We start from the raw sequence: 24,882 nt of genomic DNA, 5'->3' as shown, positions 1-24,882 counted from the left end.
GTTATTTGCTTATCTATTGAAATAAGGTATATTAGTGCTAATGGTGGTTCGCGGGCGGAGGCCACTAGCTGTGGTGCGGGCGATGCAAATGCCCCTGTGAACCCTACCGCTTCTCTTAGCGGCGGGGGCTAGAAGAAGAAAAAATCTGCTGGTTCTAGGTGTTTAAAGAAGAAGCACTATTTTAGACTATACGGAGTGGGTGTAGATTTGTGGCATGGAAGTCTTTCCACACCCGGCACACCGGCCTGCGTGTGGTGTGGAGGACGACGTGGTGTGTGGAGCGGGGAAATCTTCACCAGCGTGGGGGCTTATGGGTGTTAGGTGGCGATCTTTCATTGGTTGGTGGATTTTAGTTGGTTCTTGTTTGTTATTATTTTTTTTATAAAAACGTCACTAACATGCCACTCTCACTCCTAATTTTTTTTTGCACCACGTCACTTTTCTGACGCGTGTTAACGTGCCAACCACATGTCGAATAACGTCAGTTTTATTAATTTGGTATGAATTTGTGTTCCTGCTCTTACACTAATAAATCTAAATAATTACGCTCGTCTCTATTAAGTGGGCTAGCTCTACATTAGCAAATATTACTTTTTTCTATTAATTTGTAAGTGATAATCTATTGTAATCGAATTATAATATATTAAAACATTAAAATTATCCAGTAAATTTAGTTTTTATTTATTGACCAATTTTCACGCCATCGTATTTAAGTAGAGTGTCATCCTCAACAACTTAAACAATCCATAATTATGTCGTAAAACGACTTTGATTATAATTAAACTAATAATATAATCAAGACGAATACATATTCAAGATATAACAATGTCACTAATAATAAAATGTAGTTTTCCGTCCACATCTATCTTAATTTTACTATTGTCATCATGTTCCCCGGATTTTTAAGTATTCTAAAAGTCATAAAGTCAACAGATGTGACAATTAAGTCAATACTAAAACTATGTATTGACATTTTATCTATAAATGTTATGGCGAATAGAATCATTCACTCACTTTTCACTTTTTAAGAGCAAATATTACATAACACTGTTCCTAAATTACACTAAATTTTACCTCATGACCGATATTGAATCCTGTTCACTCCTCAAGAGACACAAAGCCTCTACCACCCCATCAAAATGATGATGGCGAATAATTAACTCACTTGTCGTAAAACCTCTTTACGTTAACATAACATCACATTTCCTTACTATTAGTCTTTTACTTGTTACAACCTTGCAAATCTCTCCACCATTTACATTTTACTTATTTGGAAATACATACGCTTTTCATGTGTCGCACGGCACAATCAAATTTGAAACTAAATTAAAAAATTAATTAAAATGTGATTGATTAGATTTAGAATGGGGCCCGCCCCAACCCAACTCTCCCTTGCGGTATCATTGGCAACTCACGAACACAAATTGCCGCCTCCACCACTTGCCGAACCCACTTGCTGATCCTTGCCATCTCCTGAGGAACGGTGTTGCCACCTTGTCGTTGCTGCCAATCAGTTCCGAGTCTGTTTGCCAAACCCACTTATGATATTTAATACAGAAACTAATAATATAAAAATATCAAGTATTAATATATTTTTATTTTTTTGTATTTATAATTCAATATGAATTCATATATAACTAGTTGGATTTCCCCTGCGCTATGCGCCGGTAACTCAGTTAGTATCCGTTTGGTTGAGTTTGTTTCGATAACGATACTCGCTATAGTAACTGAAAGAGAAAACTAAAGAAATAAAGTCGCGATATTGTCGCATCTTTTACATCAATCAAAAACTTTAAAAAAGAATACCGATTTTTGATATTGTCGATATCGCCATATCGGTACTGATTTTATTTGGTCGAAATAGATTAGATTCGTCACATATCGAGGCTCGTATAGTTTACAATGTTATTTGCTCGAAATCGATTAGATTCATCACATATCGAGACACGTATAGTTTACAATAAAAATACATTTTTAATACTGTTATCGGCACTCGCTTATACAATACAAAAAATACGTTGTTTTGAACAAAAATATGTAAATACTATACATCGTCAGTTCCGGTTCTATTTGGTATGATAGCGGCACGATATCCATTTTCATGCAAATGTATGTCACAATGTTTAAAAAGTATAGTTACAGAGTTAGATTAAAAAAAAACCAACATGAACAAATTACTAAAAAATAAAATAAATGATAAATAATCTTTTATTAAAAAACTTATAAATAATGTTTAAAAAATTGAAAAATACGTTGTTTTGAATAAAAATATGTAAATACTATACATCATCAGTTCCGGTTCTATTTGGTATGATAGCGGTACGATATCCATTTTCATGAAAATTTATGTCACAGTGTTTAAAAAGTATAGTTACAGAGTTAGATTAAAAAAACCAACATGAACAAATTACTAAAAAAATAAATTAAATGATAAATAATCTTTTAATAAAAAACTTATAAAGAATGTTTAAAAAATTGAAAACACTATTCATCGCGAATTCAAATTAATATGTATAATATGATTATAAATGTTTAATGTTTAATAAGCGGATATTAGTTATTTTTTTGTATCTTTTTATATGCATCTCCATGGGCTGAAGAATTGGCAAACTTATAGAAGCCCATAAAGGTTGTATCCTAATATAAGTACAGTTTCATCAGGAAAGAAGCCCATAAAGTTTGAGTATCATAATTCATCAGGAAAAACACAAAATAAAAAAATAAAGTCATTTGAAATAATATAAAAAGATAAATTTTATGATTGCTCTAAACGGATTTAATTCCTTCACTTCGATCATACTTCGATGCCTAAGATTCGATCAACCTTCACTTTGTTCATTCAGAGTCGATAGAATCACAAAGGCTTCAGCTTCCAGCGCACTTATCGTTGTCATGTGTTCGAATCGTTCAACCCTCAAATAAAGAGTGCTTGGCTTTTTTCTTTTTAGACTAACAATATTGGGGGAACTGGGTATTTGGCTATTGGGTTGTTGTTGGGTAAAATAATTAAGAAATGAACCTTTAATTGGTTTAAATGTATTATATGTCAATTGGAATTAAGTAGTTGGGCTTAATTACTAAACTACAATTTTCTTCTAGTTCTAGAGTTCTAGGTAAAACGTTTATAATAACCCTTTATTTAATAAAAAAATATATAGTATTAATAGTCGGTGCGGGCAATGGTAAAAAAAATTACTATGGTTGTTCAAAGTTTTCTTATTAACGTTCTATATAATATGCGAAATGGTCTTATAATGCATAAACGATAAACCCTTCTAAATAATTTAATTCAAAATTTTAAATCATAATTGAGATGATACAAAATCTTGTAACACAATCAACTAAAGACCCACAAAGACTGCATTTACATGTATCTTTCTGAAAGCATGAACTTGGTAATAATCAACTAAAGACCCACAAAGACTGCATTATCTTAAGAATTTATTACGGCGGAAATTCGGTTGGTATTATTTTCATTCATTATGATACCAGCACTCGATATAATAACAGAAAAAGAAAACTTAAAACCTAAAGTCGTGACATACTCCAAAAGAGATCCACACTTGTTTTCCATTGATCTCGAAGACTATAATATCAATACCGGTACGGTACCAACACTCGTATAGATTAAAGTCATGAATCGTGATACGCGATTGCGTTTAGTTGTATTCCAAATAACGGTAAGGTGACGAACCGCGTTGGTATATGGTAATATATACAATGGTTTTATTATGCAAATGTTATATGATGAAACTAAAAAATAAACTTGTGTTTTACTTTGATCGAAAACCATAAACTTGTGGTTTTATTATACCCCCCCCCCACACACACACACACACACACCTTTTTCGTGCTTATTTTTATGTACGCAGATAAAATATAACACATTTTCGTACTTATTTTTATGTACGCTTTTAGTTGTCTACGTTTTGATGTATATTTTGATTGAAAGCAAGTGAGTCGTGTCAAATACAATACGTTTTCACTAGACGGTATAAATTCGAATTAATTTACGCTTCAACGTCGGCACTACATGCGTTACCATTCTTTAGTTTATATTTTTACTTATAAATTTAAGTTGATTTATTTTTTCACCTTATGCTCTATTTTAACTTTTTACACCCTTTTCAACTTAGTTGGTTGATCCCTCCACCCCCCACCCCCCCTCTCTTTTTGACTGATTTACACTACAACCCAAAGCTTAAATAAATTATCATTTTGTGTTTTTTTATCTATGTTTCAACGTGATTTTTTGTCACGTTTTTAAACCAACCTTTTATTTCAAACGTTTTTTTAACCGTTCAGTTTTTTAAACCGGGCAGCACTCATCTCTAAATACACCATTGGGACGTGTTATCTACCATTAAACCGGCCCGCTGTAACGCGCGGTCGTCGTGTTTATCTTTATATACGTTTTGGTGTAAATTTTGTTCGAATAACTTGACTTTTGTATACAACAATGTAACTTTCACGTGACATTTGAATATAGCGTTGCCACGTTTTTTTTTATCGTCACGTTTAGGATTTGCTTATTTTAATCTACGTTACAACCCCGAAAAGTACAAATTGTAACTCACTAGTTTCGTTTATAAATACTCCACGTTGTCTCTTCATTAAACCGATAATATATAAATGTTTACAAACAAGCTTGAAGATCTTATTTAAACAATTAAGTTTAATCAACATAATTGCTAATAAAAATAAAGCAAAACTGATGATCTTATTTAATTAAGTTTTTTTTCATTAACTATTAAATCCAAATTAAGTACACGATTAGAACTTAACAATATCAAAGTTTACAAATAGAATTTATTCGTAGACTAAACAAAAGAAAGTTTCAATCTTTCTCATTTTATTTGGGGCTGGAAACTTTCAAAATCATCAATTTTGTTTGCCTCATGTTTCGCTATATACACATAACTAAACAAAACTTCAACCTTTATTTTACATCATAACCACATAACCTTCTATAATTTAGGTAAGACATCAACTATAAATATGTAAGAAACTGTTCTATTTTTTACAACACTTATTATTCCAAACACCGATGGCTTCACTCAAACACATTTTATCCCTTGTTCACTTAATATTTCTATCTTGTGCCCTTGCCCAAGATCTTATCGAAATTGATTGTCAATGTAAAGATGGCAAGGTTTTCAATTGTCCACTTGACAAAGATTCTGGACCAAGACTCCCTCCATCTCCAGGGGGTAATGAACCAAAGCCTCCATGTCCTCCGGGAGCTCCATGTCCACCGGGAGCTCCATGCCCACCTGGAGGATGCCCGCCGGGATCTCCATGTCCCCCAGGAGCTCCTTGTCCTCCTGGAGCGCCATGCCCACCAGGAGGATGTCCCGCAAAGCCTCCATGTCCACCAGGAGCTCCCCCACCTGGAGGATGCCCCCCGGGAGCTCCATGCCCACCCGGAGGATGTCCCCCGGGAGCTCCATGTCCACCGGGAGAATGTCCCGCAAAACCTCCATGTCCACCAGCTGCTCCATGCCCACCGGGAGGATGTCCCCCAAAACCTCCATGTCCACCGGGAGCTCCCCCACCGAGAGGATGTCCTCCAGGAGCTCCATGCCCACCGGGAGGATGTCCCCCAGGAGCTCCATGCCCACCAGGAAGATGTCCTCCAGGAGCACCATGCCCACCAGGAGGATGTCCCCCAGGAGCTCCTTGTCCCGCAGAGCCTCCATCACCCTCGGGAGCCCCATGCCCACCTGGAGGATGCCCCTCAGGAACTCCTTCTCCCGAAGAGCCTCCATCTCCCCCGAGAGCTCCATGCCCACCTGGAGGATGCCCCCCGAGAGCCCCATGCCCACCGGGAGGATGTCCTCCAGGAGCACCATGCCCACCGGGAAGATGTCCCCCAGGAGCTCCTAGTCCCGCAGAGCCTCCTTCTCCATCGGGAGCCCCATGCCCACCAGGAGGATGCCCCCCGGGAACACCATGCACACCGGGAGGATGTCCCCCAGGAAAACCTTCTCCCGAAGAGCCCCCATCTCCCCCGGGAGCTCCATGCCCACCTGGAGGATGCCCCCCGGGAGCTCCATGCCCACCGGGAGGATGTCCCCCGGGAGCTCCATGCCCACCGGGAGGATGTCCCCCAGGAGCTCCATGTCCACCTGGAGGATGCCCCCCGGGAGCTCCATGCCCACCGGGAGGATGCCCTCCGGGAGCTCCATGCCCACCGGGAGGATGTCCCCCAGGAGCTCCATGTCCACCAGGAGGATGCCCCCCGGGAACTCCATGCTCACCGGAAGGATGTCCCCCAGGAAAACCTTCTCCTGAAGAGCCCCCATCTCCCCCGAGAGCTCCATGCCCACCTGGAGGATGCCCCCCGGGAGCTCCATGCCCACCGGGAGGATGTCCCCCAGGAGCTCCATGTCCACCTGGAGGATGCCCCCCGGGAGCTCCATGCCCACCGGGAGGATGCCCCCCGGGAGCTCCATGCCCACCGGGAGGATGTCCCCCAAGAGCTCCATGTCCACCAGGAGGATGCCCCCCGGGAACTCCATGCTCACCGGGAGGATGTCCCCCAGGAAAACCTTCTCCCGAAGAGCCCCCATCTCCCCCGGGAGCTCCATGCCCACCTGGAGGATGCCCCCCGGGAGCTCCATGCCCACCGGGAGGATGTCCCCCAGGAGCTCCATGTCCACCTGGAGGATGCCCCCCGGGAGCTCCATGCCCACCGGGAGGATGTCCTCCAGGAGCTCCATGTCCCCCAGGAGCTCCATGTCCACCACCAGATGTTAATGATAAAGGAAACACAGAATCTGTAACTATATATCCACCATCATGTCCTAATTGCCCGGGAGGCAATGCTCCTTGTACCCCGGGAGCTCCATGCCCACCAGGAGGGTGCCCCTCGGGAGGATGTCCCCCAGGAGCTCCATGCCCACCGGGAGGATGCCCCCCAGGAGCTCCATGTCCACCTGGAGGATGCTCTCCGGGAGCTCCATGTCCACCTGGAGGATGCCCACCAGGATCTTGTCCTGCAAACCCTTCATGTCCTCCGGGAGCTCCATGTCAACCATCAGATCCGTCTGGAAACCCAGATATCATTACTCTATACCCATCCTCAAATCCTCAATGCCCAGGAGGCGATGATCCAAAGCCTCCATGTCCCCCGGAAGGCGATGACTCAAAGCCTTCGTGTCCAGGTAAAAGATAATAAAAGCAAATAAAAACAAAAATAATGTTATATATATCATGGATAAAAATGTGTTTAAACATATTCAATCAACTAATTAATTTGTGTTATAATTTGATTTGAAAAACATGTGTTAATCTTCAATAAGAGATCTTGTTTTATTAAGATAAGAAATTATATAACTGTATATCTCCGACCATTTTTATATTATAAGTAGTGAAATATTGTTTTGATTAAGAAAAAAAAACATCTACTTGACGTAACTCTTATATATTTTAATCCATAATGATAAACACATTCTAATGATTAGCAAGTTTCATGGTAAACTTGATTTCATTTCATATATGTAGATGATTATCCCTCATTGTTATTTAAATCTTCTATTCTTGCTCAAGGTCTCACCGAAATTGAGTATCAATGTAAAGATGGCAAGCTTATCGATTGTCCAGACGTCAAGGATTTGGGACCTAGACTTCAACCGGTTACTCCATCTCTAGCGAGCAAAGGTCCAGGTAGCAAAGGATCCCGAGCAGCAATGAACTCCATCAGATTCTAAGGGACAAAAGTTACTTATTGTGTTTTTATGACTCATAAATTGAATTGTAAGTGAGTTGTAATGATTAACAAGTTTCAAGGTAAACTTGTTTTCATCAATGGACCAAAGGGAAGGGATGCTTCAAAGAATTGCTTACTATTTTTTCATTAGGTTTAATCATGTCTACAAGTTGCTTCAAAGTGTTTAGGTTAATGGTTTTGAGAATTTAATAGTTTCCTCGTTGTACCGCAATTCTTTTTCATCGTTAAAAGAAAACAGTTTTAGTGTCGAGTAATGGACGTCAAATGCGCTCTTAAAGCACTTGCTAGCTTGAACCGTGTGTAAATGGTTATGGTAAGGGATCCCTTCACTCGCGTAGTTTCTGAAGACTCGAATCGGCACATTATCAACATACCATCTGCAATACATTAATTAACAAGTAGTTAATAACTTAACATGCAATCAAAGTATCAAACAACCATTTGACATGAAAGCTAATGGTGGTTAGATTCGATTTACTCACACAATTTCAGTTGGATTCCAGTGAATTTCACAATCCAACATAGGAATATGTTAGAGAGAATATATTAGTTAGCGTTAATTGTTATATCATTGTAGCGTTACTAAAATAAAAAAATGTGTTTGTGCACTTACATAATATGCTGTTACAGTTCCGGCTGAGTTTCCTGGAACCAACTTGATTAGCATTTCGATGCTTCCAAATAAGAACGCCCTCTTTGATTGGATACCAGATCCTACAATTAAGAATTGAAGCTCCATTTATAATTATATAACATAGAAGCAAAACTTACATTATGTAATGAAAAGATTCAAAATTTAAATCTTTATACCGGAAGTTTGGTCCAAAACAAGGCGAAGATCATCGCCATTGCCAAGAATGGAAGAATGGTGAGCACCCCAATTGAAATACATGGCTTTTCGGAAGTTTGCATGGACCATTGAGGATTGAAATGCTATCGCAAACACAAAAACCACCAAGAACAAAGCTCGAGAACCCGCCATTTTCAAAACTATGAGCAATTGTCTAGCTTGTTTGGTGTGTAATGTAGTTATGAACGTTGTTTGTGTTTGTTCTTGATACTTTCATTCCTTATATAGCATGTGTCCATCATCATATTAATGTAGCTGACCATCAATATGATGTTGTGTCCCATTATTCTTTTGACTTTGTTTAATGTCAATATATGTTGTAGACTTGTAGTTGTATGTTTTCTCTTTGTTTATTATATAATATTGAATATTGAATTAGTTATGAATTGAATGTATACAAACATATAAGTTTTAGTTAACAAGTTGTAAAGATGGGAGTAGAATTGAGTGGTGGTGTGGTGCACGAAGGCTTATGGTTCCTCTTTTGGTGTCTAATCAAGACGTGCACCCCATGGAAAATAATTATGTCACTAATCATATTTTTATTATTTGTTTTTATATTATTGTAGATTTTATGCAAAAAGGTCATATGATGAACTTCTGAAAGAGTAAAGTGCCATTTTGGTCCCTGTGGTTTGGTCACTTTTTCCACTTTAGTCCAAAACTCAAACTTTTTGCATGTGGGTCCCTGTGGTTTCAGTTTTATTGCCATTTTGGTCAAAAAATGAAATCAGGTCATATTTGTCTTATAAAATCCTGCTATTTTGTCATTTTCCGCAGGGGCAAAATGATCATTTCTTTTTTATAAATAAATACCATATTTTATAAGGCAAATATGACCTGATTTGCCCCAGAGAAAAATGACAAAATTGCAAGATTTTATAAGACAAATATGACCTGATTTCATTTTTGGACCAAAATGGCAATAAAACTGAAACCAGGGAGCCAGATGCAAAAAGTTTGAGTTTTGGACTAAAATGGCAAAAGTGACCAAACCTCAGGGACCAAAATGGCAGTTTACTCCTTCTGAAAAGATATACAAACTACCATTTGCGCGTAGATAATAAGATATTTATTTATAATCATGCTAATATTTTGTGTGTTTAATTGGTACACAACATCATGGTAAGCTACATTAACATGATGGACACATGCTATATAAGGAAGGAAAGTATCAAGAACAAACACAAACAACATTCATAACTACATTACACACCAAACAAGCTAGACAATTGCTCATAATTTTGAGAATGGTGGGTTCTCGAGCTTTGTTCTTGGCGATTTTTGTGTTTGCGATAGCATTTCAATCCTCAATGGTCCATGCAAACTTCCAAAAAGCCATGTATTTCAATTGGGGTGCTCACCATTCTTCCATTCTTGGCAATGGCGATGACCTTCGCCTTGTTTTGGACCAAACTTCCGGTATAAAGATTTAAATTTTGTATCTTTTCATTACATAATGTAAGTTTTGCTTCTAGGTTATATAATAATCAATGGAGCTTAAATTCATAATTGTAGGATCTGGTATCCAATCAAAGAGGGCGTTCTTATTTGGAAGCATCGAAATGCTAATCAAGTTGGTTCCAGGAAACTCAGCCGGAACTGTAACAGCATATTACGTAAGTGTACAAACTCATTTTTAGTAAAGCTACAATGATATATCAATAAACGATAACTAATATATTCTCTCTAACATATTCTTATGTTGAATTGCGACAGTTATCTTCCACTGGTGCAAAACATGACGAGATTGACTTTGAGTTCTTAGGGAACTCGACAGGAGAGCCTTACACAGTGCACACTAATATTTACACCCAAGGTCAAGGTAACCGAGAGCAGCAGTTCAAATTATGGTTTGACCCGACCACCAATTATCACAACTACACAATCCACTGGAATCCAACTGAAATTGTGTGAGTAAACCAAGTCCTACACTCTAACCGGCATTAACCTTCACGTCAAATGGTTGTTCGATGATTTGATTGCATACTAACTACTTGTTAATTAATGCATTGCAGATGGTATGTTGATAGTGTGCCAATTCGAGTCTTCAAGAACTACGAGAGTGAAGGGATCACGTACCCTAACAAACAAGGGATGCGAGTCTATTCGAGTTTGTGGAATGCTGATAACTGGGCTACAAGAGGTGGGCTAGTCAAAATCGACTGGACATCTGCACCGTTTGTGGCTAACTACCGTAGGTTCAGGGCTAGAGCTTGTAAATGGGACGGGCCGGTTAGTATCACCCAATGCGCCCTTCCCATCCGGGCCAACTGGTGGACATCTCCTGTTTACCAGCAATTGAGCTTCAGGCAACAGGGTCAACTCAAATGGGTTAGAGATAACTACATGATTTATAACTTGATGCAATTTCCTTAGCAATCAACTTGGTACAGCCTCTTCACGTGAACTCAAAGCCAAAGAAAAGTTTTTTTGATAAAAAAAAATCCAACTACCAGTTCTATTGTTTTACGAATCAATAAAAACCAAAACATCCACAAAAGTAGCTAACAAACAAAATGATAAACCCAAACCAACAAAGAGATAGAATTTACTAATTTAAAAACAATAAAAGATAAAACTTTCAATCCACGCATGCAGCTTCACGTGACCTGCTTCGGGTCGTCTCATGGATCAGGTGGATCCGGGTTATCCGCATCATTCTCCCCCTCTTCGAAAGGACTCGCCCTCGAGTCAAACGGGTCATCTTCCTCGGGAACAAACGGTGAAAGATCAGCAACATTGAAGGTTGCAGAGACGTTGTAGTGACCGGGTAAATCAATTTTATATGCATTGTCATTGATACGCTTAAGAACTCTAAATGGTCCATCGGCACGGGGCTGAAGCTTACCAAAACGCCCTCCTGGAAAACGAGCTTTACTCAGATGGATCCACACAAGGTCGCCCTCATTAAAAACCACCCGCCTCCTATGCACATTAGCACGCCTTTGATACACTATGTTATTATTCTCAATCTGTTCGCGAACCTGCTTATGAATCATTTTTATTTGAGCGGACCTCTCTTCCCCTTCAACACTAAAATGTTCAGTTGTAGGCAACGGTGCGAGATCTAACGGGGTAAAAGGGTTACGGCCATAAACAACCAAAAATGGACTCATACCGGTAGATCGATGTGTGGATCTATTATACGCAAACTCAGCTTGGGGAAGCACAATATCCCACTGTCGAGGATTATTACCAACAAGGCTCCGAAGAAGATTACCGAGGCTACGGTTTGTAACTTCAGTTTGGCCATCACTTTGAGGGTGATGTGCACTACTAAAATGAAGACGAGAGCCCAACCGTTTCCAAAGTGTTCTCCAAAAATGCCCCACGAACTTGACATCACGATCAGACGTTAACGATTTAGGAACACCATGTAGCTTAACAATCTCCGCAAAGTATAAGCGTGCAACTTGACTAGCATCATAAGTTTTAGAACACGGAACAAAATGCGACATTTTAGAAAATCGATCCACCACCACCATAATTGAGTCTTTTTGTCGTTGAGTACGGGGAAGACCGACAACAAAGTCAAGGCTAACATCTTCCCACGGGCCATTCGGGACCGGAAGAGGAGTATAAAGACCCGCATTGGAATGTTGGGTTTTTGCAACATGACATGTACGGCATCTATCAATTACACGAGCGACATCAGTACTCATCTTAGGCCAATAGAATCTCTCTTGCACGAACTTAAGAGTCTTGCCTCGCCCAAAATGTCCAGCCAATCCGCCTTGATGGCTCTCTAAAATAATAGCATCCCGCAATGAACATTTTGGTACACACAATTGATTGGACCGAAACAAAAACCCATCCTGTACCGAATATCCTTTCGTAGGCGCTGTTTGGCAGCTCTTCCATGCCTCAGAAAAGTCTGGATCATCCACATAAAGACCACGAAAAATATCAAACCCCTCAACTTGGAGCTGTAGCGATGTAAGAAGGGCGCGTCGTCGGCTTAAAGCATCAGCAACGGTGTTGCTCGTGCCGGCTTTATGTCTGATGACAAAAGAAAACTCTTGCAGGTACTCGACCCATTTGGCATGGCGCGGGTTAAGTTTATGCTGACCATTGATGAATCGAAGTGCTTGGTGATCTGAGTACAAGACGAACTCACCTGGTAACAAATAATGACGCCAGTATTCAAGGCTCCGAATAATAGCATAAAACTCCTTATCATACGTGCTGTATTTCTGTTTTGCTTCACTCAGCTTTTCACTAAAAAAAGCGATAGGTCGGTTGGCTTGACTGAGAACACCTCCAATCCCAAACCCTGAAGCGTCACACTCCACTTGAAAAGGGAGCTGAAAATTGGGTAATGCTAGAACCGGGGCTTGTGTAACCCTTTTTTTTAGCTCCTCAAAAGCAATAGTTGCAGCCGGGGTCCAAGCAAAATTATTTCCCTTAAGGCAATTAGTTATGGGAGCAACAATTGAGCTGAAATTTTTTATAAAACGACGATAAAAAGATGCTAATCCATGAAAACTTCGGACCTCATGAATCGAGGTGGGTGTTGGCCAAGCCGTGATCGCCTCCACTTTGGATTCATCCATGCGTATCCCGTTCTCAGAAATAAGATAACCCAAAAATAAGACTTCTGGTGATAAAAAATGGCATTTAGCTCGGTTAGCATATAGCTTTTGGTCCCGAAGAATAGTAAAAACTTGTCGAAGGTGCAGGAGATGTTGTCGTATATCTTGACTGAATACGAGGATGTCATCGAAGTAAACGACAACACAATGACCAATAAGGGCTTTAAAGACATGGTTCATCAGTCGCATGAACGTACTCGGGGCATTAGAAAGGCCAAATGGCATAACCATCCACTCATAGAGTCCATCACGTGTTTTAAATGCCGTCTTCCATTCATCCCCGGGTCGCATTCGGATTTGGTGATACCCGCTGCGTAAGTCAATCTTAGAGAAAACCGAGGACCCGTATAAGTGATCGAGAAGGTCCTCAAAGCGTGGTATAGGGAATCTATATTTTATGGTAATTTTGTTGACGGCTCGACTATCAATACACATTCGATAAGCACCCCCGGGTTTCGGAACGAGTAACGCGGGAACGGCGCATGGGCTCATACTCTCCCGAATAAGTCCTTTATCAAGTAGTTCGGTAACTTGTCTGTGTAACTCTTCAAACTCTTTCGGGTTCATACGGTAGGCGGGTCTATTTGGAATAACCGCGCCGGGTACAAAATCAATACAGTGTTGAACATCTCGGATAAGAGGTAATCCCGCGGGTATTTCGTCTGGAAACACCTCCTTGAACTCATCAAGGAGTGGTTGTACTTCACCTGGTACATCTCCTGTTGGATTATTCTGCTCAACAATCATGAGAGTATAAAGAAGTGGTGGTTTAGTGTGCTTTGTAAAATCAAGAAAGGCTGATTTTGTGAGGATAAAGGCTTCTGTTGTGGTTTCTCTCACGTCAAGGGGTGCAAGGGTAATGTTGACACCATCTTTTCTAAAAGAATAAGTATTCTTAAACCCGTCATGTGTTGTCTGTCTATCATATTGCCATGGTCGCCCCAATAACACATGACAAGCATCCATAGGGATAACTTCACACCACACTTCGTCCGAATAACGAGTACCGATTGAAAACTGTACGAGACAACGATGAGTGACTTTAACGACGTTTCCTTTTTTTAACCACGTTAACTGATAAGGATCAGGATGGGGTTCAAGTTTTAAACCCAGTTTATCTACCATGCTTGTCGCGACCATATTTTCACAACTCCCACCGTCGATGATAACAGTGCAAACTTTCCCTTTTGACGTGCACTTAGTACGGAAAATGTTGTTACGGAGCCACAGTGTGTCATCGCCCAACGGGGTTGTAGTTGTACTAAGGACTCGCTGGGTAATCAATGACTCCCCTTTGTCTGGATAAACGATTTCGTCACCCTCTTCCCTTTTCTCTTCATTGTCCGTATCATACGTGGGGAAACTATCTTCAGTGAAGGTGACAAGGTGTTTATTTGGACATTCTCTCGCAAAATGACCCAATCCGTGACATTTAAAACATCGACTCATCTTTGACGGAGTAGGTGAGGAGCTAGTTGGACCACCCGAGAAATCAGCTTTGATTGGGCTGAGTTTGGTCCCGGGTGAGGAGTTTGTCTGAATACGAGAGGCCTCAGCTTTGGTTGGGCTGAGCTTGGAAGGCATGCTTTTGTTCTTAGCTTTAAGTTGTTTCTCCACCTTCAATGATAACCTGCAAACATCATTGAAAGTCCAATAGGGCTGAAGTTGAACAATATCCGCAATCTCCGGGCGCAACGCGCCAAGAAACCTTGCAATTAATTGCTCTTCTTGTTCTTCTACTCCACATCTCATTCGAAGCCTATCAAAGTCAGCAATCAAGTCCTCAACGGTAGAGGTCCGTTGAGAGAGATCATGATATTCTAAAAAAGCATCTTGACGGTAATTTACTGGTAGAAATTTTTCACATAACAATTTTTTCATTTTATCCCAAGTCTCCACTTTTGATTTTCTATCCTGAGCCCTCTTTTTTTTTACATGATCCCACCACAAAGAAGCGTATTTGCGTAACTTAATAGCGACGAGTTTTACCTTAAACTTGTCAGAAATGTCCTTCAAGTCGAAGACGCGTTCGACGGTACTAAGCCAGTCGATGAATTCATCCGGTTGGGCCCGGCCATCAAACTCCGGAATCTCGACCTTAATCCCCATGTGGCGAAGAGGATCTGCATTATGCGACCGTTTTCCGCGACGGCCAAAAGGGTTCCGATTACCATCATCGCCATCCCAGATGTCGATGTCGGTGTCGGTCTCCTCGTTACGTTCTTCCAGCTGCAATTGTAGGTCCCGGACCTGTTGTTGCAACCTCGCAATCTCTGCGATATCACGGGGGTCCCTCCAGTAATCCTCGTTGCCTCTGTCGGCGTCTCTACGGGGTTGTTGTCGAGGTGCTCCTCCGCGAAAAGCCATTGATCTTCACTGTGCTCTGATACCAACTGATGCAATTTCCTTAGCAATCAACTTGGTACAGCCTCTTCACGTGAACTCAAAGCCAAAGAAAAGTTTTTTTGATAAAAAAAAATCCAACTACCAGTTCTATTGTTTTACGAATCAATAAAAACCAAAACATCCACAAAAGTAGCTAACAAACAAAATGATAAACCCAAACCAACAAAGAGATAGAATTTACTAATTTAAAAACAATAAAAGATAAAACTTTCAATCCACGCATGCAGCTTCACGTGACCTGCTTCGGGTCGTCTCATGGATCAGGTGGATCCGGGTTATCCGCATCATAACTACTGCACGGATTTCAAGCGGTTTAACGGACAAATGGCACCTGAATGCTCTAAGCCACAATTCTAACCTTGGCCAGATTCAAACTTGTTTTCAGTTCATTAAAGATTATTCCTTTTTTAATTTATTTCAACGTTTTAATATTCTTTTTGTTGCACACAAGTATTGTTTCCCCTTTACTCTTGTTGGTTTGAGGTATTAATTAACTGAAGTTTTTTTCTTAATTTTATTAAGGTGTCCTTATATAATATGTAGTCTTGTGTATTTTATGTTGCTAATAATATAATTTGATAAGAATAAAAAATACGAGGCAGATTGATTTTTTTAAAGTTAATAGTGTTATTCATCGTCGCGCGTTGCGCGTTTTACAATGTGTTTCTGCCGTGTTCCGTATATGATGTATTCGGCTCTCTAATATGTGTGATTTAGACTTTATACAATGTACATACACACAATCTGTATTGAATTGGACAAAGAAATTAAACATTTTGGCGACATGTTTCAGCTATATTTAGGAAGTGGACCCAAAAGATTACATACACACATACATACCTAGAACCAAAAGGATTTTTGCGTTGACCCTTCAAGTCGATTTCTCTTTGTGGCGTTTGTTGCTTTCTTCATCTGTAGCAGAAGTCGGGTCCTATTGGAATGCCTCATAAGCATGCTCAAGCCTTTTGCTGATATCATAATCTTGTAATGTGTTGATTACACCAAAGAAGAGGATGACATTGAAGAATTCTTGTGTTGGTTCACCAACTAACCGATTCTCGTGACTTCTAACCGTGAGTTCGACATGTTAATGTCAAGCTTTATGAGGCCCCACCTGCATAATTGTATTTAGAGAAATTGGCCTGTAATAATCCCACCTAGACCTTATTGGTCATTAACTATGTAGCACGGGGACTCCATTTATGTGGCCGTACCCGTCTCGGGTACTCGTCGGGGACGTTTCCTAAAAGTTTCCAATGTCGGGGACGTATCTGGTAGAAGTATCCAGCCCGTTTCCATTTATTTTTAGGGTTTTTACCCTTTCAAATTTCACAACCGGCCATTAATTAAATAGACCTATCATATTCGGCTTCTCTAATCTCTAAACTCTCAAGTCTCATCATCTCTAATTCTCTATCGATTGCCGATCTCTCACTAGATGAACCAGAATTTGAAAATGATTTGATTATTGATAATTAATTACCTTTGGAAGATTTACTATTTTTGGAATTTGTTTAATGTATTTTATTTTTTTTATATTTTTTATTGCCGTACCCGTATCTTGAAATTTTGAGTTTTGCCGTTCCTCGTTCCCGTATCGTCCCCGTACCCCGATCCCATACCCGTTCCAGTGCTACTTAGGTCATTAATAATCCCACCTCAGAATATTCTCCCCACTAGTTCCACCTTTCACCTTTCACCTATTTTTTTCCAAATTACAAACAGATTTTTTAGGGCTTTTAATTAGAACGACGATACAAGTCCATTGATGTAAAAGTTGCCTCGAAACAGTGCTCCAAACGATGAAAACGATGCTTCAATTTGGGTGTTTAAATTTCCAATTAACCAAAATCAAGTCACTTGGAGCACCATTTCGAAGTAAGTTTTACTCAATGGACTCGTATCATCGTTCTGATCAAAAGCCCTAAAAAATCTATTTGTAATTTGGAAAAAAGCTTAACTCCGTTAAATTTTTTTAACGGGGGACCGTTGTAGGAAAAATAGGTGAAATGTGGGACTGGTGGGGGGAATATTCTGAGGTGAGATTATTAATGGCCAATAAGGTCTTAGATGGAATTATTATAGGTGCTAGTTTTATGGGTGGGTTTGGTAACGGGTCAAAACAGGGTTGGAATAATTTTGACCCATTTAGTTAATCATCAATGCCAAACAAAAAAAAAACAAACAGAATATCATACCATAACAGCAGAGCTCCAGTTATCAGTCCAATAAAGAAGCAACATATATGTTCAATCTGGTAGGTAGTTACTTCAGTTTATGTAGATACCACACTATATACACAAAGTTGGCAGTTTCAGATGCTCAATAATTTACGAACAAAAAAGAACCCATTCTTTTTTCCGTCAACCATTCCGAGACCTGACTCGCTATCCAGACCCGCATGTCATTTTTCCTAATTTTAGAGCCACCCATCCTAGCCCCTTAAAAAGTATTATTAGTTCGAAACAACCAATACATTTATATTTGAGGTCAAAACAGTCCAAAGTTAAATAGTCGAGTCAGGATTGACCTGGACCAGGTTTGAGTATACCGGATGTATGGGAGTCATACATCCAAAAGAATTCCAAAAAAAGGTACAGAAAAACAGATAGCAAAAACTCTAGATTACAATCATAAATCTTAACCTTAATTCTGGTGAAACTTGAGTGATCAAAACATCGATTTCCACCCCAGACGTGCGTGGGAGCGTAGGAGAGTTTTTTAAATTTCGAACTCTTGATCTTTTTTAACCGCGCATTCTATGGTCACGTTCTTCAGCATAGGGGACCTGGCCAAGATAAACCTCAGAAGCTCCAACTCAGGTTCCAAGTTGCTAAAACTTTCAATCTTCAAGTCATTTAGATGCGACAACCAAACATCTGAATGATATTCTTCGTATAGATCAGGGTGGTAGTCTATCTCATACAAAGATAATGATCCAGATCCATATCAATCTGTAGGAAGTCGTTTTCAATTCAATTTCACTTAAAACTTACTCAAATAACCATATATCAACGAATAACAGAGGCGGAAGTGGTTAAGCAAACCTTTTTTAGATGGATTGCAGCAACGGTATCTCTATGACAAAGAGCAGCCGTGAAAGTTGAAACGACTGATGAAAAAAAAAAGCCTAAACTATGCTGCAGCGGTGAGAAAGAAAAAAAAAGTAACCGCCCAATATGACTTGTTGTTTATTTCCATCTGTTCTGGTATATCAGCCCACTTATCCATTTCCCTTTCACTATTTCCATCTGTTCCGGTATATATAGTATGTAATGTAATTACAGTATCCATAGGCAATCTCTCAGTGATCAAGGACGGCTCAGTGAGAGGTAGCAACGAGCCGAGCCTTATCGAGCCCGAGCCGAGCTTGAGCCTCAAATAAAGCTCGCTTGTTTCTCGAGCCCGAGCCTCGCATATGAAGCTCGTTAGGCTCGTCGAGCCTTAGTGTAAATGAGCCGAGTCAAGCCAAGCTTATTTAAACTTGTTTACAAGCCGACCTCGAACCTTAAAATAAACTTATTTAGTAAACGAGCCCGGGCCCGAGCTTCACTTATCGAGCTCACGAGCCTAAAAAATCTATTATTTATAGTATTATATTTAATATATCAATTAATAGATAATAAACGAGCCGAGCTCGAGCTTGAGAAAATACCATCGAACCGAGCGCGAGCTTTGAAAACAAAGCTCGAGCCTTGTTGACCCCGGGCTCGGCTCGGCTCGTTTGCACCCCTAAGCGTTAGTGTCAGTGTCGCTCAACACTAATTTTATGCTGAACTTATTGTCAGTAAACCGTAGGAAAATGCAATGTTGCAGAAATCGGCCTAGGCGGCCGATTAATCGGCGGCGCCTAGGTGGTAATCGGAGGTCCATCGTTTAAATTTTGCCAAATCGGCCATACTAGGCGGTAATGGTCAATGGAAACATTATATGCCAGTAAGCAACTAACAAAGACTTTAATAGCATCAAACAAAGAAAAGATGGTATACAAATATGTTAAGATCATGTGACTGATATGATCATTGGAATCTGGAGGACGAGATTTATGTAGCTACGAGTTTATGACTTGTTGCCACAGCTGTTCGTCTTCAAGCCAACCTTGATCAACTTACCCTTCCTTCAACAAATCACCAAGCCAGCTGTTGGGACGGGCCTTTATCTTCCTCATTCCCGATGGGAACATATTCATATTCAAGAATGACCGGGCTATCAGCTTTAATCCAAGAACCCGTGAGATGGTGAAGGAGCATCCCGTGTTACAAAGCAGTTCTCGCAAGTCGTAACTACTGGACATTAGGCCAGTCGGCTCTTTTGCCACTAAGGCTCAACCCGAACAGCTCTAAACTGATCCCTGCTGAGGTGATTGATGGTTGGTGATGAAGATCCACACTTTACACCAACCGTGTATATGCCTGAGAACGAAATGGGTAAAAAGTTCAAGGTATTGAACCCCAAAACTATTCCTAGGATGTAACATGCGTTTCGTCAGTACTTCCCAACGGTAAGATTACAGGGCGTCCCCAACAAAACAACGGGTCAAGAAATTCTCAACTCATTACCTCGACTCGAAGCTTGAAAACAATAGGCATGTGATCAAAGAAGACGCTACATATAACATTTGGAAGCACAAGAAACCATTCAAGGTAACATTAACACTGAAATCGAAAATGAATCTGCGATACGGTGATGCTTTACACAGGTATAGTAACTATTCAGTTTATTACAATTCAAAGAACAGGAACTACATATAGCACATCACAATTTAAACCCTAAAAAATTAAAACCTCACATCAGCATTTTATCAAACACCTAGTGGGCAACACACAAACCCAATCAAAATTCAAAATTTATTCCTAACCAACTTACAAGATTCAACAATCATACAGAAAAATCAAACAACACAAACATAAACACCAAGAACAATCAAAAAAGTACCAAACAAAGTCAACCCAACACGCGTTTCTTCACCTAAAAGCATCCCAAACACTGCAGTGGCTGCAAACGTCGTCGCATTGGTGACCGGAACAGCAAGAGAGATCGGAGTGTGACTTAAAATGGCGAAAAAGGTAGCGGAAGCTGAGAGATTTATGATGAATGGAACAGAATATTGCCAGACTAATATAAGATTGAACCAGTCGATTAGGGTTTTGAGAATTGGATTTTTTGTTGATGATTGTTTGTATTGAAGTTGTTGGTCAGAGATAAGTGCGCCTCGACGCATTAAGGCGTTTGTTGCGCCCCAAATAAGGCCTACAGTTACCATCTTCTCGATGTCTCCGATTACCATTTTGCAGATTTGGGGTTCTTTGTGATCTTGGTCGGTGATGAGTCCCTCTGTTAGTAGACCATGGCCTGTTAAGACTATTGATGAGCAAATGTTAACGGGGGTATCGATATCGAATTCTTGATCTGAAAGATATTCGGTACTGACTTTTAACGTTTTAGGTACTGGTCATGCACGGTACCGGTTAGTTACCGGTATTTACAAGTTTTTACCCTCAAATGCTGATACCAAATCGTATCGTATCGGGTATATTCGATACCGATACCCGTTTTTTGAGAATTTTTTATACCGATTAGTACCGAGCTCATCCCCACACGATATGATTAAATATAAAAGTGAAACATGTTAGCATATAAGTCAACGATTTAGGGTCATAAATAAGTCGACATGTTAACGACAGAATAAAAAACAAACATATGTATGAAGTATGAACAGGTTCGACCTAATCTGTACGTGCTTAACTTTTTTTTAACGGGGAATTCAGATCATTAACGGACCATTGGAGTATCATCGTGTCACTGTGGAACCACCCGATTATCTCCACTAGCCTATAATGTCTATACACCAATTGTATAAATAGGATGATGGATTATCACGACACTTTTAAAAATAGTATATAAAAGCTACATAGCTTTATAGTTTATAAGATTTTATATATGATTTTTCTTCTATAAATAGGTAACCCTTAAAATGCCAAAACAATAAATGACAAACAAATGCGAGTTAAACGGTCAGCAAGCTGCGCCGCAACCCTTTTTTGAATTGTAAACTTTTATAATGAATTGTAAACTTTTATAACGTTTATTTTATCGTGCTAAATATGTCATATTGTTTTTAACCATGTTTGGTGACACGTGTGAATATTCATGTTAAATGTATTATATTTAATTGTGTTAAACGTGTTTTTTTCGTGTTATTGAACTTGATACATTTAATCGTGTTGAAGGTGTCGTATTGTTTCATGTAACCCCGGCGGAGCTTGAACGGAAACTCGGTGGGGGGCGAACTCTTAAAAATCCAATATTTTACACTAAAAAAACAACTTTTTGGTAAAATTAACATTGCGCATGAAAAAATGGTGAGAGTCGGGGCAGCCTCGGGCCTTCATTATCTTCCGCCCATGTGTAACCCGTTTATTAAACATATACGTGTTCGTGTTTGATAAAATGACATGTTTAATTAAACGTGTCGTGTCCAGGTTACTAGTCATGTTGAAAACGACACGTTTTATCAGGTATAACTACCAGCCAATAATGGTGTTGGTGATGTGTGTGTGTTATATCATATGAATTGAATGTTCAACACATTATGGTTGTTAGAATTTGGTTTCACACACATGTAACAGGAAACCCAAAATGTCTTATTGTTTGAAAGGTACTTTTCAAATTCAATATTGTTTGTATGATTCACGAGTTAATAATTAATTGGATAAAAAGCTGATCAGGTGGATAATGTTTGAGTGTGGATTTTATTCAAACTCTTATCACCTACATCTATATATCTCATATTTGTCAACCCCTAATTCCATCTAGTTACTTTTTCTAATAAGTTTAAAATACATCAAATTTACATCTTAAAAACTTATTAGTACGTGCATAATATTACTTTACATTATTTACATTGTATATACAAACATTGTGGAGTTATTGGGCACGACGGTGTGCTTTCATCCCATCCTCACCCCTTCCCTTTAATCCAAATGGAGTGTTTTAATTGATTGGCCATCAAATCATATTATCTCTCCATTTAACGCTCGTTAGCCCACTTACGAAGACATTGTGGAGTTATTGGGCACGACGGTGTGCTTTCATCCCACCCTCACCCCTTCCCTTTAATCCAAATGGAGTGTTTTAATTGATTGGCCATCAAATCATATTATCCCTCCATTTAACGCTCGTTAGCCCACTTACGAAGACATTGTTGCCCCCCCCCCCAAACCTTGTCACCCCAAGGGTGTTGTGCCAGGCACTAAAACGTTGAGATGAAAGAGGACGTTAGACCACACAATATAACCTTATAATATATTTTTTGATATAAAAGTAATGCTCGATTTAACAACATTTTCATCATGAACTACTTATTAAGAAGATTAGGTTGCACTTTCATCCTTATAAAGTTAGTTATATAATCAACAAAAATACACCGGTTGTTTTTTTAATTTTATTATTATAATTACTTTAAACATATTCTGCTTTTCGAATATATATAACTTCTAAATACAATGTTTTATAAAGTTCAAGTATAGGATTACGACATGCTTATTTTCATATACGGTTAGATATAGATTATACTCAAAACCGAGTTGTGAATAATATTCTACAAGTGACTAAAGCATAAACATACATTTCATTAAAGTTACGTCACGTTTAGTTATTTTTTTTAATAAAACGACGCGTTTATCATTTTTCCTTATTTTAACAAAAAAAATATTGTTGAACAATAATAATGAAGCTTCAATTAGAACACGAAGTTTAATAACAAGCTAGTAGATAAAATAATTAAAGTTGAAAATAATCAAAAGTCGTTATGGTCATTTCCCACAATATTAAAAATTAAAACTTTGTTTATCTCAAGATTATATAACTAAACCAAACAAATGCAAACAACACTTAATTAGTTGACCCTCTTTGCAGCCATGAATATTCCGGCATGCATACCGGAGTTTCAGTTTCTTGAAACTCCGGTGACCCAACAAAACAAACTTATTCTAATCATCATACATCTCACCATCATCATCTCCTCCAATCCAACAAACTCACAATCTTTATCTTCCTCTCCAACCGATGATAATACTCCAAAGTCAACGGATTCCGGCGACAGATTTCAACCAAGTTTAGTAGTTGTCATAGGTGTTCTCACCCTCATGTTATCTCTAACATTCTTACTGTTAATCTACGCAAAACTTTGGCACACACCATCTTCTCTTCAATACTTAAATCAAGAAAACTTTGGTGGGTTAACAAGATCAGTTATTAGGGTTTCTGGCATCGATAAAACAGTGATCGAATCACTCCCAGTCTTCCGGTTTTCAACGTTAAAAGGGTGGCGAAACGGCTTGGAATGCTCTATTTGTTTGTCAAGATTTGAAGATGTTGAGGTTCTTAGATTGTTGCCTAAATGCAAACATGCTTTTCATATTGGTTGTGTGGATAAGTGGCTTGAAAATCACTCGGGTTGTCCGCTTTGTAGGTGTGAAGTAAGCGAAGAGGATGTGACGCGTTGTGAGTTTTCGAGTAGTTTAAGGTTTTTAAGCAATCGATCGGCTCGTGAAGGGTTAAACTTGGAGTTGTTTGTTGAAAGAGAAGGGTCCGCGAGATTCGGAAGTGGAAGAAGTGTTGGAAACATTGAAGTAGATGAGTATGATGAAGAAGTGTTGCATAAGTTTAATCATAGGATAATAATATCCGATATTGAGTATGGTTTGATGGGGAAGAATAGATGGAGCAGTTTGAGCTCTTCTGATCTTTTGGTTTTGAAATCTGAGATGATTACTTCTTTGTCAAGTAACTTTTTTCATAATGATCAAGATCAAACTAGTGTTGCTTCTATGTCAAGTAACAAGTTTGATCGTTATCCGGTTATTAAAACAGGTTTAAACAATAATGACCATGATCATCATGATCATCATAAGATCAAGGAAGAAATCAAAAGAAAAAGGGAATTTGAACAATCTGCTAAACTTGTTGAGAAACGATCGATGTCGGAGATCATTGTTCATCCAAGATTTCTTGGTGTTGAATCAAGTAACAAGGAAGCTAATGGTGAGGTTAGTGCTAATGAAGATAGATTAAAGAAATTATGGTTACCTATTGCTAGAAGAACAATTCAAATGTTTGCAAGTAGAGACCAACCACCAGAAATTAGCACAAGGACACAAGTTTTGTAAGTTTAAAAAAGATTGTATACTTTTCTATAGAAATTTGTTTTGGTTGTAGGCATAGTTAAAGAGTACATATCCAGTTTTTGTAACATATTAGTAGTAAATCGTATTAATGTATCTTGTTCCTTGCATGTA

At 39.2% G+C, this 24,882-nt stretch overlaps 5 protein-coding genes across 5 annotated transcripts; 3 read left to right on the top strand and 2 right to left on the bottom strand.

The window, feature by feature from the left end:
• The first annotated feature begins 5,047 nt into the window (after positions 1-5,047).
• LOC118482778 (basic proline-rich protein-like) lies at positions 5,048-7,712 on the top strand. The gene is made up of 2 exons (XM_035978440.1): positions 5,048-7,166; positions 7,552-7,712. Exons 1-2 carry the CDS (start codon positions 5,048-5,050, stop codon positions 7,710-7,712), a joined length of 2,280 nt encoding a protein of 759 aa, XP_035834333.1.
• LOC110886901 (probable xyloglucan endotransglucosylase/hydrolase protein 26) lies at positions 7,523-8,738 on the bottom strand. Its single transcript, XM_022134778.2, has 3 exons — positions 8,543-8,738; positions 8,346-8,446; positions 7,523-8,109 (listed from the first exon to the last, which is right to left on the bottom strand). The coding sequence occupies exons 1-3, from the start codon at positions 8,712-8,714 to the stop codon at positions 8,098-8,100; spliced, it is 285 nt and encodes a 94-aa protein (XP_021990470.1). The 5' UTR covers positions 8,715-8,738; the 3' UTR covers positions 7,523-8,097.
• A 979-nt stretch (positions 8,739-9,717) lies between these two features.
• On the top strand, positions 9,718-15,976 carry LOC110886902 (probable xyloglucan endotransglucosylase/hydrolase protein 26). Its single transcript, XM_022134779.2, has 5 exons — positions 9,718-10,004; positions 10,101-10,201; positions 10,302-10,495; positions 10,601-10,946; positions 15,878-15,976. The coding sequence occupies exons 1-5, from the start codon at positions 9,734-9,736 to the stop codon at positions 15,938-15,940; spliced, it is 975 nt and encodes a 324-aa protein (XP_021990471.2). The 5' UTR covers positions 9,718-9,733; the 3' UTR covers positions 15,941-15,976.
• A 4,307-nt stretch (positions 15,977-20,283) lies between these two features.
• On the bottom strand, positions 20,284-20,936 carry LOC110886903 (transmembrane protein 234 homolog). Its single transcript, XM_022134780.2, has one exon. The coding sequence runs from the start codon at positions 20,868-20,870 to the stop codon at positions 20,475-20,477; it is 396 nt and encodes a 131-aa protein (XP_021990472.1). The 5' UTR covers positions 20,871-20,936; the 3' UTR covers positions 20,284-20,474.
• A 2,545-nt stretch (positions 20,937-23,481) lies between these two features.
• LOC110886904 (putative RING-H2 finger protein ATL12) lies at positions 23,482-24,882 on the top strand. Its single transcript, XM_022134781.2, has one exon. It carries the CDS (start codon positions 23,503-23,505, stop codon positions 24,751-24,753), a length of 1,251 nt encoding a protein of 416 aa, XP_021990473.1. The 5' UTR covers positions 23,482-23,502; the 3' UTR covers positions 24,754-24,882.

Source organism: Helianthus annuus, chromosome 10 (assembly GCF_002127325.2).
Source record: "Helianthus annuus cultivar XRQ/B chromosome 10, HanXRQr2.0-SUNRISE, whole genome shotgun sequence".
NCBI classification, from domain to species: domain Eukaryota; kingdom Viridiplantae; phylum Streptophyta; class Magnoliopsida; order Asterales; family Asteraceae; genus Helianthus; species Helianthus annuus.
Note: the sequence above shows the minus strand (reverse complement) of the source record. Positions and strands in the feature narration are given on the sequence as shown.

Coding starts and splice junctions, on each gene's coding strand:
- LOC118482778 (XM_035978440.1), top strand. CDS start 5,048: ATGGCTTCACTCAAACACATTTTATCCCTTGTTCACTTAATATTTCTA. Junction 7,167..7,551: donor CTCAAAGCCTTCGTGTCCAG/GTAAAAGATAAT, acceptor TTCTTGCTCAAG/GTCTCACCGAAATTGAGTAT.
- LOC110886901 (XM_022134778.2), bottom strand. CDS start 8,714: ATGGCGGGTTCTCGAGCTTTGTTCTTGGTGGTTTTTGTGTTTGCGATA. Junction 8,447..8,542: donor TGTTTTGGACCAAACTTCCG/GTATAAAGATTT, acceptor TCTTAATTGTAG/GATCTGGTATCCAATCAAAG.
- LOC110886902 (XM_022134779.2), top strand. CDS start 9,734: ATGCTATATAAGGAAGGAAAGTATCAAGAACAAACACAAACAACATTC. Junction 10,202..10,301: donor GAACTGTAACAGCATATTAC/GTAAGTGTACAA, acceptor GAATTGCGACAG/TTATCTTCCACTGGTGCAAA. Junction 10,496..10,600: donor TGGAATCCAACTGAAATTGT/GTGAGTAAACCA, acceptor AATGCATTGCAG/ATGGTATGTTGATAGTGTGC.
- LOC110886903 (XM_022134780.2), bottom strand. CDS start 20,870: ATGGTAATCGGAGACATCGAGAAGATGGTAACTGTAGGCCTTATTTGG.
- LOC110886904 (XM_022134781.2), top strand. CDS start 23,503: ATGAATATTCCGGCATGCATACCGGAGTTTCAGTTTCTTGAAACTCCG.